Source organism: Varanus komodoensis, unplaced genomic scaffold (assembly GCF_004798865.1).
Source record: "Varanus komodoensis strain SLA01 unplaced genomic scaffold, ASM479886v1 scaffold69, whole genome shotgun sequence".
Taxonomy (NCBI): domain Eukaryota; kingdom Metazoa; phylum Chordata; class Lepidosauria; order Squamata; family Varanidae; genus Varanus; species Varanus komodoensis.
In genome coordinates, this window is record NW_025336334.1 from 113,531 (window position 1) to 130,564 (window position 17,034).

The 17,034-nt window shown below is 42.5% G+C and overlaps 1 protein-coding gene across 17 annotated transcripts in view; it reads right to left on the reverse strand.

Moving 5' to 3' along the window:
- A4GALT (alpha 1,4-galactosyltransferase (P blood group)) overlaps window positions 1-17,034 on the reverse strand; it is a 65,478-nt gene that overhangs the window by 2,784 nt on the left and 45,660 nt on the right. For 5 of the 17 annotated variants that reach the window (XM_044450875.1, XM_044450868.1, XM_044450869.1 and 2 more), the window contains 2 exons: window positions 3,709-3,870; window positions 2,187-2,267 (listed from right to left, as the gene is read on the reverse strand). In XM_044450875.1, coding sequence (XP_044306810.1) covers window positions 2,187-2,214 — 28 coding nt within the window. In that variant the 5' untranslated portion in view covers window positions 2,215-2,267; window positions 3,709-3,870. The other 12 variants (XM_044450867.1, XM_044450864.1, XM_044450866.1 and 9 more) reach the window with 11 other exon arrangements.

The following is a 17,034-nucleotide window of genomic DNA, read 5'->3' on the forward strand; positions in this document are numbered from 1 at the left end:
AGGGCTTCTGCGCAAAGTCTCCTATAACCAAGGCCTCCAACTCTAGCAAAATATTATGTACAGTATGTCTGTTGCACAACATGTGGTCCCTGGGCTCATTTCTACTCATTACGAGCTCTGTTGGAAAATGCTGTACAGGAGCAATGGTGCTGTACAGAAAGCTTGCTTTGCTCCCAGTCCACTCCTGCCATCAAGTAAGCCCCCAAATGAGCTTAGGCTTGGGCTCAGGTGCATCCAGCAAGAGTCTTGATCTTGTTAGTGTCCCTGCCATTCCACAACATCTCTTTCTCTCTTTCTGGGGGTGCAGCAGCTTTTCAGAGACCAATCAACATTTATTTAAAATTAGGAGTTTGTGTCCCAGTTCATATCTCTGTACGCCAATGCTGAACCTTCTTTGCTGTTTTGTTGTTCATTTCCCCTCTGTGGGATCTTTTGAAATCCCAGTTTGGGTTGGGCAGTCTTAAGTATTGTGCCATCATCTGCACATTTGTTCATCCTAAGTCTAGTTTGCACAACCAAATGTTCCAGTGCTGATTGTTGGGAACTTCTTTCAAAAACCAGAAATGTCTATTTACTGTCACTTTCTGTATTTAGCCATTTGTGTAATAATATCTGTCATTTTATCCTATTACTACAAAATTTACTCAGGAGCTTTTGATGAAAGACTTTCTCAATGATGTTTTGGTTGTAAAAAAACATTTGTTTTAATGAATTGGATCAGGAATCCACCTTTTGTAGACAGAAGGGTGTACAAAAAAGAAAAAGGGACATTAAAATCTAACAGCAAATTAAATGAACATTAAAACCACAAGGAGCAGAACTAGCCCCGTATGAAAAGCCACAAGAAGCTGAATGGTATTGCAGTGGCCTCTTTGTGCGGAGATGGGGCCAGTTTCTCATACAGTTTTTTTCCATTCAAAATCTGTGTGTGTGTGTGTTTTAGATTGCCTTTAAGGGTACAAGCTTCATACCTATGGAATTTTCCATGTGGGTGGATAGCAAAACAGCAGAGCCAGTCTGCACGCACACACACGCGCGCGCGCGCGCGTGTGCATGTGTTTTCTCCAGGAGATGCCGATGTGTGTGTGTTTTCTCCACAGATGCCAGTGCACTGAGTAAGAGGCTTGCTGCAATTGCTTTGTTCCTAAGTTTTGAAAATGACAGGAAAGCTGTCTCTGAGTATATGAGACCTCTGAAATTGTCCAACTCTCTCATGGGTATTTTACCATGGCATTTTTAAAGAGATAAAAAAGGAAGGCTGTTTGGTAAAACAGTTGTGAAATGGGTTCTGCCCTTCCTCAACAGCTTCCAGGAAATGTGCATCAGCTGCATGACTAATACCAAAGGGCAGGAGGGCTGTAAATACCATGATGAATAACCGCATTACAGATCTTTCTTAATGTATTGTAAAGCTTGTAAGGTTTTCCATGAATGTCCAGCCTGGTATGCCAAAGACAAGCTGGAATCAAAGGAATGGCATCACAACCATTTTGCAGCAAAGGTTTCTTTCTTTCTTTCTTTCTTTCTTTCTTTCTTTCTTTCTTTCTTTCTTTCTTAGTTAGTTAGTTAGTTAGTTAGTTAGTTAGTTAGTTAGTTAGTTAGTTAGTTAGTTAGTTAGTTAAAAAGAAAGTTTGTGCAGTCAACAAAGCAAAAGGGGGAGAGGGCCAGAACCTTTTCTTGCATTAGGCTCATTGCATTAGGCATTAGGAAAGTTTAGGTATTTCTGCACAGATATGTTCCAAAGCTCTCTGCAAAATCACTGTCTGGAGAACACTGAGAACTGTGAGGCTTTTCCTCTGTCTAAACGTATATAGGATTGTGCCCTTACTATTTTTGAAGGCAACAATGACCAGGTCTGACACAAGGAATTGTTACCTTTGGGGAGGAGGTGGACACTGAAAATTAATGGAAATCAAACTGGGAATTCTCTTGCCTGAGCTGAATGTAGGATAAGGCATTAATAGAAAAGCTAATTAAATAAATCCATTGACAAAGCAGGTCACAACCAGGTAATGTGTACACAAAAACCAGCAAGCCCGAGACCCCCGTCAATGTCTCTGGGAAGGATTGTTAGGATAAGCCAGACATCACCGCACCACGAGCTGATGTGCCCCCCACTTCAATGCATGGTTCTCCTGCTTACTGGCAATAGCGCCGAACTAGAAAACGCTCGTCCACTTCTGTACCTTTATGTTGATTGTTCTGTTTGTCCATTCATATGCATATTCATGCATCTATAAATATATATACGGAGTATCATGAATATTCTATAAAAGAAAAAAGGATTTAAAATGTTTTACTGCACAATCCTATACATGTTCACTCAGACGTAGGTCCTATTAAGTTCAATAGAACTTATTGCTCGATGAGAATTTATCTTTCACTACAAAACTTTAACTACAAAAGAAGCTTCTTCTAGACCTTCATCAAGTTTGTCCCTACTAGCTTAAGCAGAAAAATTATGGAGTGGAAGGTTGTTTTCCTTAGAAGAACGCAACTTGATTCATACAAAGGAGATCCAGTAAGTATGCAAAGATTAAAATTATAATTAAAGGTGCAAAAATTAACTAAAAGAGAATGTCCTCAAAGGGGTGATCTTTGAAGACTGCAAAATGTGTTGGAAATGTCTTTTAACCATGTGATTTCCTGGGGAATAAAATATGAGAAAGGAAGGGAAGAAGCAAGGAAATGTGTGTTTATTGTATTTACATACTATCTACTTCCTCTAAAGAAATAAGATAGTATGTAAATAGACAGATAAACAGCAAACATAATCCTCTTCCTCTCCATTTTATCTTCACAGCAACAACCCTGTGAGGTGGGTTGGGCTGAGAATAAGTGACTGGCCCAAAATCACCCAGTGAGCTTTATGGTCAAGTGGAGACTAAAATCTGGATCTCCAGAGGCCCAGCCCAACTCCTTAAACCATTATACCACATGTGTTTTTAAACAGATTAATAGGAAAATGCAATTACATTGTATTATTCTGGAACAGTAGACTGTAAGTCCTTGCAAAAATTGGACACAATTTAATCGTGACTGAATTTATCTAATTTAGTGTTTACATACTTATCATTTCTTGACTCCTTATATTTCTTATTTTTTATTGATATTGCATAAACTGGCTTTAATGTATGCTTCCACTTAAAGATATTTTACGGATTGAATTAATATTGAAATTTAAATAAATCTTACCTTTTTTCTTTTTTTGTTTTTTAATACGACAACATCCTCAGGGAAGTGACAGCAAAAGATGGCCAAAGAAACAGGAAAAATCCCTATCTGCACTAGATCTTGTCTTTTTCAGTTCAAAACTAAACTTTTTTAGTTTAGCGTGCTCTGTACTACATGGCCCCATGTTTATTTTTTCTGACTAAACCTGCATAAGCTTAGGTCTTCAGTTAGTAATGGAAGCCTTCCAGAGTGGCTCCCAAAGAGTTCAATGGATAACAGTGTGTTTCTCCTGAGTGGATTTGTTGATGGCGGTTTCTGCCCCTTTCCCCCCTCCCTGCACCTGTGGCAGGTATGCATGCAGAGAGAGATGCTTTAAGCCTGTGCCGTTCTTCCCATACTTTTCCAAGCACCTGCAACTTGCAGGAGCCAGAAAGCAAAGTGGACATTAGCACACAGGACTCTTGTTCCTTTTCCGCACAAACTTCTATTTTCCAGTCCTAGAAAACACTGCCCCTGTTTCATTCCTATGTATACCTTTTGCAGAGATGTGGAATGCTGTTTTAAATGGTGAGTGCGCACACAAATACACTCCGCATTTCTTCAATTTTCAGAGAAGAAATGATCGGTCTGTTTCTGGCCCAGTCAGTTTCACATGTGCTCATTCATCAGTTCATTCTGTCCTATTTCCATATTCATCTGTGAAGAGAAATGCACAAATGTATTTTTGGAAATGTATTTTTAAATGCTCGTGAACACAAAATAGACTTTTGAAAAATTATGCTATCATACATTTTCTGCATATTTTGTTAGAGTGAATGAAAGTGTGGGGCCGGGACTTGGGAGATCTAGGTTCGAGTTCCCACATATACATGGAGCCAACTCAGTCCAACCTCCCTCGCAGGGTGGTTGTTATGAGGATAAGACTGAGAGAAGGAGGAGGAGAATTAGGTAAGCTACCTTGAGTTCCTTGAAAGGAAAGAAGGCAGGATATGAATATAATGAATGAATGAATGATCCTATGGCTGCTAGGCCCTGTCTAGAAGGACATAGGAAAAGGCGGATTTCCGGCTCCAACCTTGGAAAGATTCTCCAAGGTCAGAACTAAGACTTTGGAACACTCTCCCTCTGCCCTCACAGCTGGCATGGAAAGAGCCATGGAGCTGGGAGAGCAACTCTGGGGTTGGCACTAGGGAAGGTGTTCTGGGGTGGGACAGAGAGGCCCTGCCATGTTGCCGTGAATCATGGTGCTGCCTCAGCCTCCTCTTCTTGCAGGCCAGAGGAAATGCCTCTGTCCCTTCCAGCTGACGTAAGCTTGCTGCCTGTGGAAGGATGTCAGAGAAATAATGGGTGACAGCAACTAAGCATGACACAGAGGCAAACAAGCATAGAGAAGTACGCTGTGGTGGGTCAGGTGTTTGGGGCATACAGGGGCATTGCTTGCCTCCATAGAGATCTGATGTGGGAGAGGTGGAGTTTGGCAGGCCATGTTGTGCTTCCACCTGAGCTCAGTCCACTGTGCACATAATGCTTCTTAACTCCTGTCAGGATTTAGTGATCTTTTTCCAAAGGGAATGAAACTGGGTGCCCCTGTGGCCATGCAAGTTCTCGCTGCTGAGACTCAAGATGACTCTACCAATAGATATAATCAAATCCACTGCAAGATGCAAAATGAAAGTGTTAATGGGTGGGTGCATGGAAACACATGACATAACTTCATGACTATCCATGCATTGGTTACTTTCCATTATGGTACTCTGGTTTTGCAAGTAAAATATTTGGGTGATGCGGTTCAGGGTGCCACTCTTCTCCATTATACTTATTTATCTATTTATTAGATTCATATCCCACTTTTTCCTGTTAACTCAAAACAGCTCACACTGTTCTCCTCCTGCTGCTCTTGAAATCTACTCCCCACAACAACAACCCTGTGAGGTAGGTTGGGCTGACACACTGTGGCTGGCCCAAGGTCACCCAGTGGGGACTAAAACCCAAGACCCCCGAGTCCCAGATCTGCACTCTTAACCACTACACCACCCTGGCTCTCATTTTGCCTTTACTTGCACTAACGCCAGTATGAGAACTCAGACTTGCTTGGCCTAAGGATTCAACGAATTCCCTCTAAGCATTTTTTTTTTACAAACCCAATGTCAAGAAATACTAACACAATGTCAAGAAATACTAACACCATGTCAAAAAAATACATTAAGTGAGTTATTCAAGACTACGTGCCAACAAGGATTATAGTTGCATACTGGCATTATAGTTTGGTTTCAAAAATAGCTTCTCCGATTATTTTAATTGCTTCTCAGGCACTTACTTATGCTTTCCTATATAGTGGGTTTTCTGCGTTCACTCACCAGCTGTACTCAGTCCACAAAGCATTTCTCCTGACCACACAAGCAACAAGGTATCTGCTGAAACTGCTCTGGTTCTTCAGGTAAAGACACTTATTATTATTATTATTATTATTATTATTATTATTAGAACATTTCTATTATTAGAACATTTCTACTTTCTTCTTGAATTCCTGGTCAACATGCACACACACAGACACTGTAAAATCAGAGTCTTTTTATGACTTCTGTGTGTGCAATAGAAGACTTTGCCCCCAATTCTTCCTTATCTAGGAGGTTTGGCTAGGGTTGGTAAGATGTAGAAAGTAATCACATTTATGTTACTGAGTTCTTCAGACTCCCTTCTGGGGGTAGGGTGGAGTGGAGCAAGTGAGCAGTTTCAAAAACAAGAAACAAAACAGACAGCTGCCAAGTCTGCCTAAATTAGTTCAAGCCCTAATCACTTTCCAGTATTTTCTGCAGATCCAAAGGATCCAGATTCTCTGCAGTCTTCTCCCTGGTCTCCTTTAGTATACCTTTAGTCCTTGGCTTTCTGGCAGTTCAGTCACTTACCCTGTTCATTTTCTTCATCTGACATAAAGGAGTTAGGCTTGTTGATAGTAACAGGTAGCATCCGATGGTGGCTTTGTGCAAGTAAAATGTGCTTCTCTTCACACCAGGCTGGACACCTGATTTTCCCCAATTCTCCCTGCAGCCCACAGCCCTCCATGCTCCCTCCGAAAGAGCTGTTCCTGAGAGCTGGAGGAGCTCCAGAACAGCCAGGGATACCATACAAGGCTGGAGGAGGGTTGGAGGGAGTGTGGTGCCTCACATTGCTGGAAGAGGAGGGCTTTCTGCTCATGCAAAGCAATCATCAGATGCAACTCTATTTATTTTATTTTATTTTTTCAATATGCTTGTCAATTCCCACCCTTGCTTACCTTAGAATCTTTTACTTCTATTGTGTTGCAATGTATTTTTGTTTCTTTTCATGTAGGAAAACCTTCCTTTTTTAAAAGCAAACCTTGTGCAGTGATAGCCAACCTATCACATTCCAGATATTTTGGACTAAAGCCAGGAATACATGAATCTGGACTACATGAAGTTGCCTAACCTTGCCTTAGTCTCTTCTATAACCTTCCTTGACTCGCTTATTAATAGTGCTGGTGTCTTCTTGGGTTTTCCTGCCTTTTTTCTCTATATACTAAGCCATGGGGAGTAGAGGTGAGTATCTAGTAGTCCCAAGTAGTTAGACCCTGAGAGACACTGTGACAACATCAGGCACTGCTTCGTTTATTGCATCCCCCAAGAAGAGACAAGGACTCCAAATACAACCAGAAGAATCAAATGTGCACTGCTTCTAGTGCTTATTCTAGGATTCATCTCTTATCATACTTGCCACCGTGTACAATAGAGTACCAGACTTGGGCCTTGTCTTTTGCTTCTTGAGCATACAGAATAGCCTTATTCACAATGCACTCTTTCCTGTTTCTTTTGGGACATTCAAAATAAGCCCAGGTCTCAATATTTCTATTTACTAACTCTCCCAGGGTCAGGATCATCCAGGGCCTGAACTGGAGACATTACCTTATTTATGTCACTTCTATACTATCCAATAGTAAAACTGGGCAGTTCACAAGTAAAACCATCAACAAAGCCATAAGACGCACTATGAAAGTTTAAAGTTAAAAAATTCATTTGGAAACAGAAGTTTAAAAAAAGCCAAAGTAAAGCCTAGCAGTAATGCAAACATGAAAGTACAGCAGCATATTGGAATACAGAAACTGAAAGATTGAAATGACTGGGAAAATAAGGTCTTTGTCTGGTGCCAGAAAAACTGCAATGTAGGCACAAAGCAAGCCCTTCTGGGAAGCTCAGTCAGGCTGCCAGAAGACAAAGGCCCCTCTTCTTGGTGGCCACCCACCTCCCTTCCTCTGTCAGTGACTCCTAGAGAAGAGCCACAGAGGGCATTGTTAAGATGCGGATGGGTTTAGAGGAGGCAATGCTTCTGGCCACCTGGTCCCAAACCCATCAGAACTATTAAAGTTAATGCCAGCACTTTGAATTGGGTCCAGACATGGGCAGATCACCAGCACACATGGGCACCCAGTGGCATCAGGTCATCATGTTGACTACTCCAGGGTAACCATCTTGCTGCCCTATTTTGGACCAGTTGAAGCTTCTGGGTGTTCTCCAAAGGCAACCTCTCATATAAGGAATTGCAGTAAACCAGATCAGAGGTCACCAGCAAATGGATAACTACAGCAAGACTAACCCTGTCCAGATACGGAAATGGTGGATATATGAGCCCATGCCACATGGAGTTATCAGTCTGTAGCACAAGACAGTCTTCCCATCGAACAGTGTTCTTATTCAATATGATGTCAATGTGCCTGTCCCTTATTCCACATAACAGCAATTGGCAGTGAGATTATTATTTATTACTCCGAAGATACATGCTCCCACAACAAAATCCAGAGCTGTATTGTGGACAGCAATGCACAGGTTTTTAAACTGTGCATTGTGTTGCTGGGAGGAACCACTAGGAAATCTTCTTGCAAATATCAGCCTTAATAGCCCTGGACACAAGCACCTCACCATACAGAGTCTGAAGTGCCCAATCTTGCCTTATCTTGGAAGCTCAGCAGGGTTGAGCCTGGCTGAAATCTGGATGGTTGACTTAAATGTAGTGAACCACCCAGAAACGTAATAACAACAACTCCTGCCTCACTTCTCTCCTCATTACATTTTTCATCCTTCAATTGTAGAGGTAATAGTCTGAAGAGAAGACCCTCTTGAATCCATGGAAGCTCTCCATGCAGCACAAACACTGGGAAATCAGAAGTCCTCCTCTTCAGAGCATTGCCCACCCATGTGTTGAGGGCAATAAATGAGACAGACTTGGAGCAGGGCTGAAACGTTCCCTCTCCTCATATGCTTCTTCTCTGCAGGTCCAGAAGGACTGGACAAAACTAGCATCACCGAGAAGGCTAGCCTTGCTGGCATCCCGCAGCAATGAAAATACCGGACTGTGAAAAGAATATTGTTGGCTCTATGAGCAAAAGCTGCATTTCCTTGGTGCCCTTCTTCTGCCACTGGAAGGCTAGACAAAGGAGAAAGGTTCTGGCTAACCAAGAAGCCAGATCATTTCAATGCTGCCCACTTCCGCAGAGTTCCAGTCCCACCTTGCCTCATAAAGGAGCATCCTAAAGCCAGGGTGCAGCCTTCTGCTCAGGCTTTCTGGTTCCCTCTGATCTCAGCTATCACCTTTGCGATAGCAGCTATGGTGGAGAGGATGAATGTGGGCAGCAACAATACCTTGCCATGAGCTATTCTTGTTGAAGCACAGGGTGTTTGGGGGTGCCCTTGTCTCGCATGGGCAATTAAGATCCATTCACTGAATTAAAAGCTCATGGTAGAAATAGAAACTGCTAGAAATAGATTACCGCCTTGGTGTAGATTAGCCAAACTGATTGCATTTCGCCAATCAGTTGTCGTGAAGGCTTTATCAAAAGTGTTCATCTACCACTTCATAGCTGCTTCCTGGTGCACAGGAAGGAGAGGGTGTGTCAAATGCCACTTGTTGAGTGCAACTGCCAGACATCTGTATGGAGAGGGTGAGGAAGAAGAACCTGCTGAAATTCTCTGTTCCTACTAAGTATTGCCAGGTGCAGGTGTTGGCATTAACTCCAGCACCAAATGTTTACCCTGGCCTGTCATGATCGACCAGATTGTGTCCATGGAAAGATGGGATCATAACAAAGTGGTAAAGCAGACACTTGGCCAGGAGACAGCTGCAAAGTCCATTCCTGTCACCTCAAGTTAGGAAGAAAGACCTGTTCCAGAGACTGCAGGAGCCATTGCCAGTCGCTCGTTGGCGAGTCCAACTCTGAGCAAGATGAATAGTCAGTCTTGCCCCGTCTAAGTTCCTAAATTAGTTCCTGTTTTCCATGATCTACCAGGTCAGCCTTCCCCAGCCTGGGCTCACTAGACCTGCTTGACCACAGCTCCTACTATCCCCATTTGCCATGACCAGGCTGATTGGATATGATGGGAGTCTTGGTCAAAAATGCTGGAAGGAAGCAGGCTGAGAAAGTCTCTTCCAGATTACACTTGGCCAGGGCAGGCCAGCCTTCCCCCTAGCCAGGTGGAGTGTGCTCAGAGCTTATTTCAATCATGTGTGTGACTGTTCTCCTGTTGACAAGAAACTTTCAGTTGGTAGAGGCCATTTGGCTTGGTATGGGAAAAACAGCCAAAGTTACCCAGCACCCAAAGGAAGCACTATTAATATAAAGAAATTAAATAGTTTCTGAAGCCTGTTTTAGAGGCAAGATAATTGACAGAGGTATCTAATAATATTGGGCAAACTTAGATTTTCTAGGGGAATTTGGCAGCAGTGTGAGGTTGCACAGGGAACTTTGCCAATGTTCTTATCATTAAAAACAAATGCCTTCCATTTCCCTTACTTTTTCCCAAGAGCAGTTATTTAGATTTCAATAATGGGTGAATACTATTGCTCTTTTTCTCCTCCCTTACCCCCTTGTTCCTTTTGAAAGAGACAGTCTGAAATATTTGTAGCATTACTTTTCAGTTGATCCAAAGGTTGCCTAAGATTCAGCTGGCCCTTGCACCTGAACTTTTAACAACAGCTTGATCTGCTGCATTTCAGAAGTAGCAACCTTGACAGTCCAGGAAATAGTTTTCCAGAGAATCACTACAGCAACCAAACTGCTGATAAAAGCACAGTCACAGAACCTGGATGAAAGGCTGCCAGCCCTAATTCTGGGTGGGTATTTTCAGATATTTGCTGTGGATGCCTCCCCATTATGGGAGGGGCCTCTAGCACTGCTGCTGTGTCCTCCACTTATATGGAAATTAACAACTTAGGCTGGCTTTGCAACATGAAGCTGAAGTCAGTTCCTTGGTCCCAATACTTTCAATGACAGGCTGTGTAAAGCCTGAGTAAAGTTAGCAAACCTCTGTTCAACCAACTCATAAACCCCCATGGCCAAAGAGACTCCTGGACGTCCCGGGCGTGGCCTGCCTGAAGGCGTGTCTTTGCACAGGCCTTAAAGCAGTGGTCCCTCAACTTTACTGGGCTGCCACCACCTTCCCTCTTGGGTGACAACCCTAGTGCCCACATGCCTCTTTCTTCATACTAGAAGCAATAGGGTTGTCATATCTTAGGTGAATTAATCAATACCCTTTGCTTCCCCAACCTCTCTCTCTCCCTGTCCCTCATCCCGACACCCACCAGGGCATTGTGAGGTGGGCACCATGGTGAACGCCAGCTTGTAGGGATGCAGTGGGGGGGGGAGGTAGATATTCACAGCTTTTCTTGAGAGATAGTCATATGACATTTATGGCAGTCTGTGCATTTCTAAGTACAAGTTGTTCATAACCCAGGGACTACCTGTAATTTCCTAATATCCCCTACCTGCCCTTTTTCCTCACTGACCAGCTGGATCTTTCACCACCTGTTTGGGAATCACTACCTTAAAGCTTGATGCTCTTATACAGAAATGGGTAACTGGAATCTGAACCCCAAAATAAATCCTGGGTTATTCTATTTGATATCCCGTCGCTACTGAGAGACTGTCCCCACTAAGTTCCCTAACCAGTTGTCCAGACCAATTATATGTTTTGATGCAAGTCACTTTCAAGACTGTAAGACACCCCATGCCAAACACTGTCAATATATTTAAGGTGGAACTGTGTGATATGCCTGTTAAAAAGCTTCATGGCACCTTAAATCTTACACCCCATGGCTAGATAATGGCCTCCTACAGGAAATCCTAGCTGGGAGTCCAATCCAAAGAATTGTTTTTGCACAAAAACTGTCAAGCAGGATGCCCCTATACCAAACATTGCTGTAAGGAATTTCTGGGTTTGCCCTTCCAAGAACCCTTGAGGCAGAGCTGCCGAGAGGATGGCACTGCAAATGGGTCAGTTTGATATAGGTATCTGGAGAGCAAGAGGTATCTGCCATAGTTCCCTTGTGTCAATCAGGAAATGAAAGGTTGCCCCCAAAATAAACCCTGAGTCACCTCACCTCTTACTTCTCTATCCCCAGGACACTCATTCCCACAAGATTTCATAGTGTCCTGCCTGGCTCAACATTGATCCTATGTGTGTTTCGATTGGAAAAAAAATCATTAAGCTCCCAGGAGAATGCTTGGACCTGAGGACTTTTTTCAGCCTAAAAAAGGACAGAAGGACAAGAAGCTACAGTTAGGACAGAATACAGAGAAACAGAATGGCTTCCCATAGGCAAAGGTGTCAGATAAGGGTGTATTTTATCTCCCTATCTGTTCAATCTGCATGCTGAACATATCATAAGGAGATTTGGATTGCTTTGACCTGAAGTCACTGTGGGCATATCTCCAAGGGGACATTCTCCCAGTCATAGAAATGTATCCTTCAACATATACGAAAGCTTATTTTTGAAGACAGGCATATATACATTTTATTCAACTTTCTTAAGGGGGTGCGTCCACACATAGGAAGCATCCCTTAAGAAGCACCCAGGTGTCACTGTTCAGCTCCAAGCTGCAGGTAGAATAGCAGGTCTGCTTTGCTCTTTGCAAACTGGGGAGAGGGTTGCATTGGAACCATGGCATGTAGATGGAAATTGTTAAATACTTCATTTGCCCAGTCATGATTGCAACCTAACCCTCCCCCACCTGTTGCAATTTAGGGACTGAACAAAAGTAAATGCAATGTTATTTGGAAAGAAGATGAGTATTTGCTTTATCTTTACTGATGCTTATGCATAACTATTTGTATTGATAGCAGTGTACTTTCTTATTATCTATATATACTCTCTCTCTCACTCTCACTCTGTGTGTGTGGGGCAGAGAGAACGGGAGCATGCTTCACATGTATTTATTGTAATTGATATATTCAAACTTTATTAAATGAAAACTATACTATTTTGTTTTATTTTGTTTCCCCCTGGCTTTTCTTATAATTTTTAGAAGTACAATAAAAATAAACAGACAAAAAGAACAAGCACCTTCATAGTGATTAAAACAGTGTAGGATCCCATGGGCAGAAGTTTCACTGTGCAATCATTGGGCATGTCGTGAGTGGAGCCGGCTGGAGCTGGGGGTCAGATTAGATGGCCCAGGAGACCCCTTCTGACTCACTCCATTTCTATGTTTCTGTGTTTCTGTGTTTACACAGAAGTAAGGTTCTTTGTGTTTAATGACTCACTCTCAGGTCAATGTGTACAGGATTGCATCCATCAGGCTGGAATCCTATCTGCAGTTAATGGAGAATAAGCCCCATTCAGAACAGTAAACTTCCATCTAAGTAAAAATACATAATCTTGGGTGGTAAGCATGTTTGTTCAGAAGCAAATCCTTTGATTCAGTGGGTTCTTTAAAGATGGCTCATTGCTGTCTATCTCCACCTCTACCTGCATCTCCAACTCTATGGTTCTATTTCTATTTATTTTCTAGATAGAAAAATATAAATGGTTATGAAATTTGAAGCAAGATTTACCAAAAGTGGATACCTTTAAGGGGGCCTCAGCTAATTTTAAATAAATAATGGAGTTGTGTTTCATCGTTTACTAGCAAGATGTTAACATTTCAACAGCATTATAAGGGATAGAATCTGTATGACTCAGGGGTGTCTTGTGATATTCCAGGCATAAAGTACATTTGAAACCCTGTCACTGATGTTAAATTTAGAAGTTCCACTCCCTTCACCAGTCCAGGCAATTTTCTAAGCCAAATAGAAAAAACACATACTCAATTGTTACACAGAGGACGAATCTATAAAGACTATTAACTGCTCTTGAGGGAAACCTATATATCCCTCACTTATTTTTGGCAAAAAAAAAAAAAAGTTAAAGAAGCTTTAACTGTATGACTACCTCCTAGAGTGAGCCATCTTACCGAACCTCTTGTTGAGAAAATGGAACATCAAATGTTGGAGCATCGTTTGTTGAATGTGACGTAACTAAGCTGCACCAACACTTCCAAGATAGGTACACAGGCAACACTCCTGACTGAACAAGATAGGACAGTCTAATTCATTATTCTATTCTTCTTTAAGACGCTGCTATCACATTTATTCACTAATAATAGGTAAGTATATATCTGTATCATAGATTGATATATCTGATCAGCCTTAGCAAGCACTTTTAATAACAGAGGAATCTCTCAAACTGCAAAAAGCACTTTAAGATGAAGTGTTGGGCTACAACCACTCATAATTTTTATTCTCCAAGATTGCCATTTAAGACCCATAAGCATTCTTGGAAAAAGAAACAGCCCTGGAGATGGGCGTTTTGCTGCATATTAGCCTCCGAGAAAGAAAGAGAGAGAGAGAGAGAGAATTTGTAATACTTCTTTAAAATAAGTAAACAAACACCGAGGGTGCAGGCACTGAGAGAGGTATCTGTTGGTACATTGGTATCCCTGACCATTAGGCTAAATGGAAAGCTAGCAGATTAGCAGATACCTGGAATTGTACCTTTGCGATGTCATAGCTGACAGGAAAGGCCCGTGATCACCTTCACTGGATGTCCTCTTGAAGTAAAGGCAGAAGTTTTGTGTCTTGTTTGGAAAAAGATTTTACAAGCTGTTGGATATTTCTCAGAAGCACATGTGCCCTTTTAGCCTACAGCAAGCACAGTTGCGTCATTTAGGCAATACCACTCTTGCCTAAAGAAGGCTGCTCCAATTGCATCTTTCTTTTGCAAGCCTCTTCTCTTTCTTGTTTTTTTCTCCAGTTTCCTGAAAACCCGTTAATGTACAAGTTGCAACTGATTTACTCCTTTAGGAAATCTGCTTCTTGATTTTGGAACGGTGGTTCTGTTGAAGTATGATTTGCTCAACATGCCACCTATCAACATACTACTCAAGAGCATATTAACTAATCAGTCAATCAATCAGTTTATTGCATTTAGCCATAGGCCATTATGAATTAACAAGGTAAAACACTGAATTAACAAATAAAACCCTAAATTAAACATATTAAAACAGAATACTAAAAGATGGACCAGGTGTGATTCTAGACAGTGTCCCCTTCAAAGCCTCCCTAGATCTTACCTTTTTAGCTGCAAGAGCAAAGAGTCTCAGTAAGACACTTGCACATCAACATCTGACAACAAAAACACTAACTTCTCAGGATACTCTGGTTTCTCTTCAGATCGTATTAACTTATCAGAAACATTTATTCATCATTTTGTGCTCAGATCTGACTAAGGATTTGCTTCTGGTAAGTACACTTATGCAATTTAATACTTAACCTGAAAGCTGGCTCACATATTCCAGTGCAAGATACAAGCTTGTGCCAGAGACAGGGCATAGCTTTGAAGAAATCTGGGGTTTTGATAAGAGAGACTTAATGGAACCATAAAAGCTGATTATTATTCCTTATGGAGTCAGCATGCTAGGCACATCTTTTGTTGGAAAACTTGTGGGCAAATGGCCCAGGATAGCTAGGAAATAGTTGGCGAGGGTCAAGATAACAAGCAGCGGCAGCAGCACCATTCCCTCTTCTCTCCCCACCCCGTTTCCCTTTCCATACCCACAAAAAACCCTATGCTCATTCATTCTGTCAATGAGGATGTTTGCCAGCACGTATCAGCTTTCTGGTTCCTCCTGCTTCTTCCACAAATGTATTTACTTGTGACACAAGGTCACATTTTCAACATAGCACCTGGGTTCCAACATCACAACAAGCAGCACCGTGTGGTTTCCACCATACATGGTTTTTTGCTTGGATATGCCTGAAAGACAATCGGGCATGTCCTGCCATTTCATCTGCCATTTACTTTCCTCCCAGTGCTCCCAGTGATATCCCAGGAAGAACACCAGTGAGGAACGAGGCTCCTCGTTTTGGTAGATGCAATCATCAACTTATTTTGACTCACCACAGCTGTCTCTGCTGCACAAACTGAGCTCATGACCTGAAGTGCAGCAGAGAGGGCAAGAAGTTGGTCAGGCACACTCCCCTCCTGCTCGATCTAGGCTCAGGCAAAAAGAGGCAACTCAACTGGGCCACCCTGTGGAAAGGAGCAGCAACACTCAGTCGATTCCTCCTCTGCCCCTTTGCACACACTGCAGTGAAATTGGGTGGCAGTGATGGGAGGAAGCAGGACTGGACCCCTTTTCTTGCTTTGACTTGCTGAAGCACATGGCAGATTGGCAAGCCAGAGCAAGAAAAAGGAGCCAATGGGACACCACCACCCAGCTGCTTCTTGCCCCTGCGGCTGACTGCCAGGGGACAAAGGAGGAATCCTACTGCTCCTTCCTGCAGCAGATCTTCACCCCTTCCAGGAACTCACAAGGAGGTTTGCTCTGGCACATGCAAGGGGAATCCACTGCAGTGCGCAACTGCCACCCAGGCACTGCTGCCACTGCCACCATGCTGCTTCTGGCTCAGCTGTTCATGCAAGGAAGGAATCCTGCTGTTGCAACATGAAGGAATCTGCTGAAGCATGCAGCCCCCAACTGGACAAATCCACTGAGTGCCAGTGCCCTTCTCCCAGTGCTGGCCATAAGATCTTCAGGGCTGGAGGTAGGAACAGTGGGGACACCAATGAGAGTCATGCCATATGGCAGCTTGTTAAGCTGGTGGCAGTTTCTGGTTAGCAGCTTGTCAAGTGCAGCAACGGGTCACTCTTGCAGGTGGCTCTGTGATCCTGGCCTTGGTACCACACTAAGGTGGGATTTCCGGTTCAGATGACACAACGAACAGTCATGCTACAGAAACCCCATAAAATAGACCACTGTTCTGTTTGCAGTTTTTCAAAACCAAACAACAGCGCTGAAATACCAAAAAAGGGTTCAGGCAAGAGGACAGACCAAAAAATGGTCAGGCATCACCATTGCTTCTCGTGCCGTGTGAACCTGCCCTGTGGGAACTGCCCTGCGTTTATTAGCATGTGCCCCTAGAGCAGGAAATGTGCTCCCAATGAATGCCATAGCAGTGCTCTCTGAGAAAGGGAAGGTGCTCTAGTGTAGATCCCCAACACACAGGATCCCCAACACACACTTCAACAAATGCTAGTGTTAGCCACAAGGAAAATTTTTCTTGTTTGTTTGTTTTTAAATAACTAAAGGCTAAATTCTGTAAGACTTAAGGCTAAATTCTGTAAAATAATTTTTAAGGCTTAAATAATTTTTTAGGGCTAGAGTGCAGCCATAGGCTCTCTAAATTAAATGTCAATGTTCTAGGCTCCATGAACATTTAGGAATTCAGTGTAGCTCTAGGTTCAGTAATCTCTGTGTATTCATGTTTAAGGCTAGTAAGTCATTCAAGGCTATGCAAATTAACTCCTATTCAAAAGGACAGTTGTTAATTTAAATAATTTCCCTTTATTCTGCCCTTGCTATTATTTGTACTTTATAGAATAGAAAGCATGCCTCCAAAAACTAATCTTAAAAATGAAAAATAAAAAATGCATTTCTAAGCAACACATGCAGCACTATTTGAATAAAAATAAGATTCATTTCCGCTATGTATTTTGTTCCAAAATTTCCCTGGTCCCACTTTATCCCAGGGATAT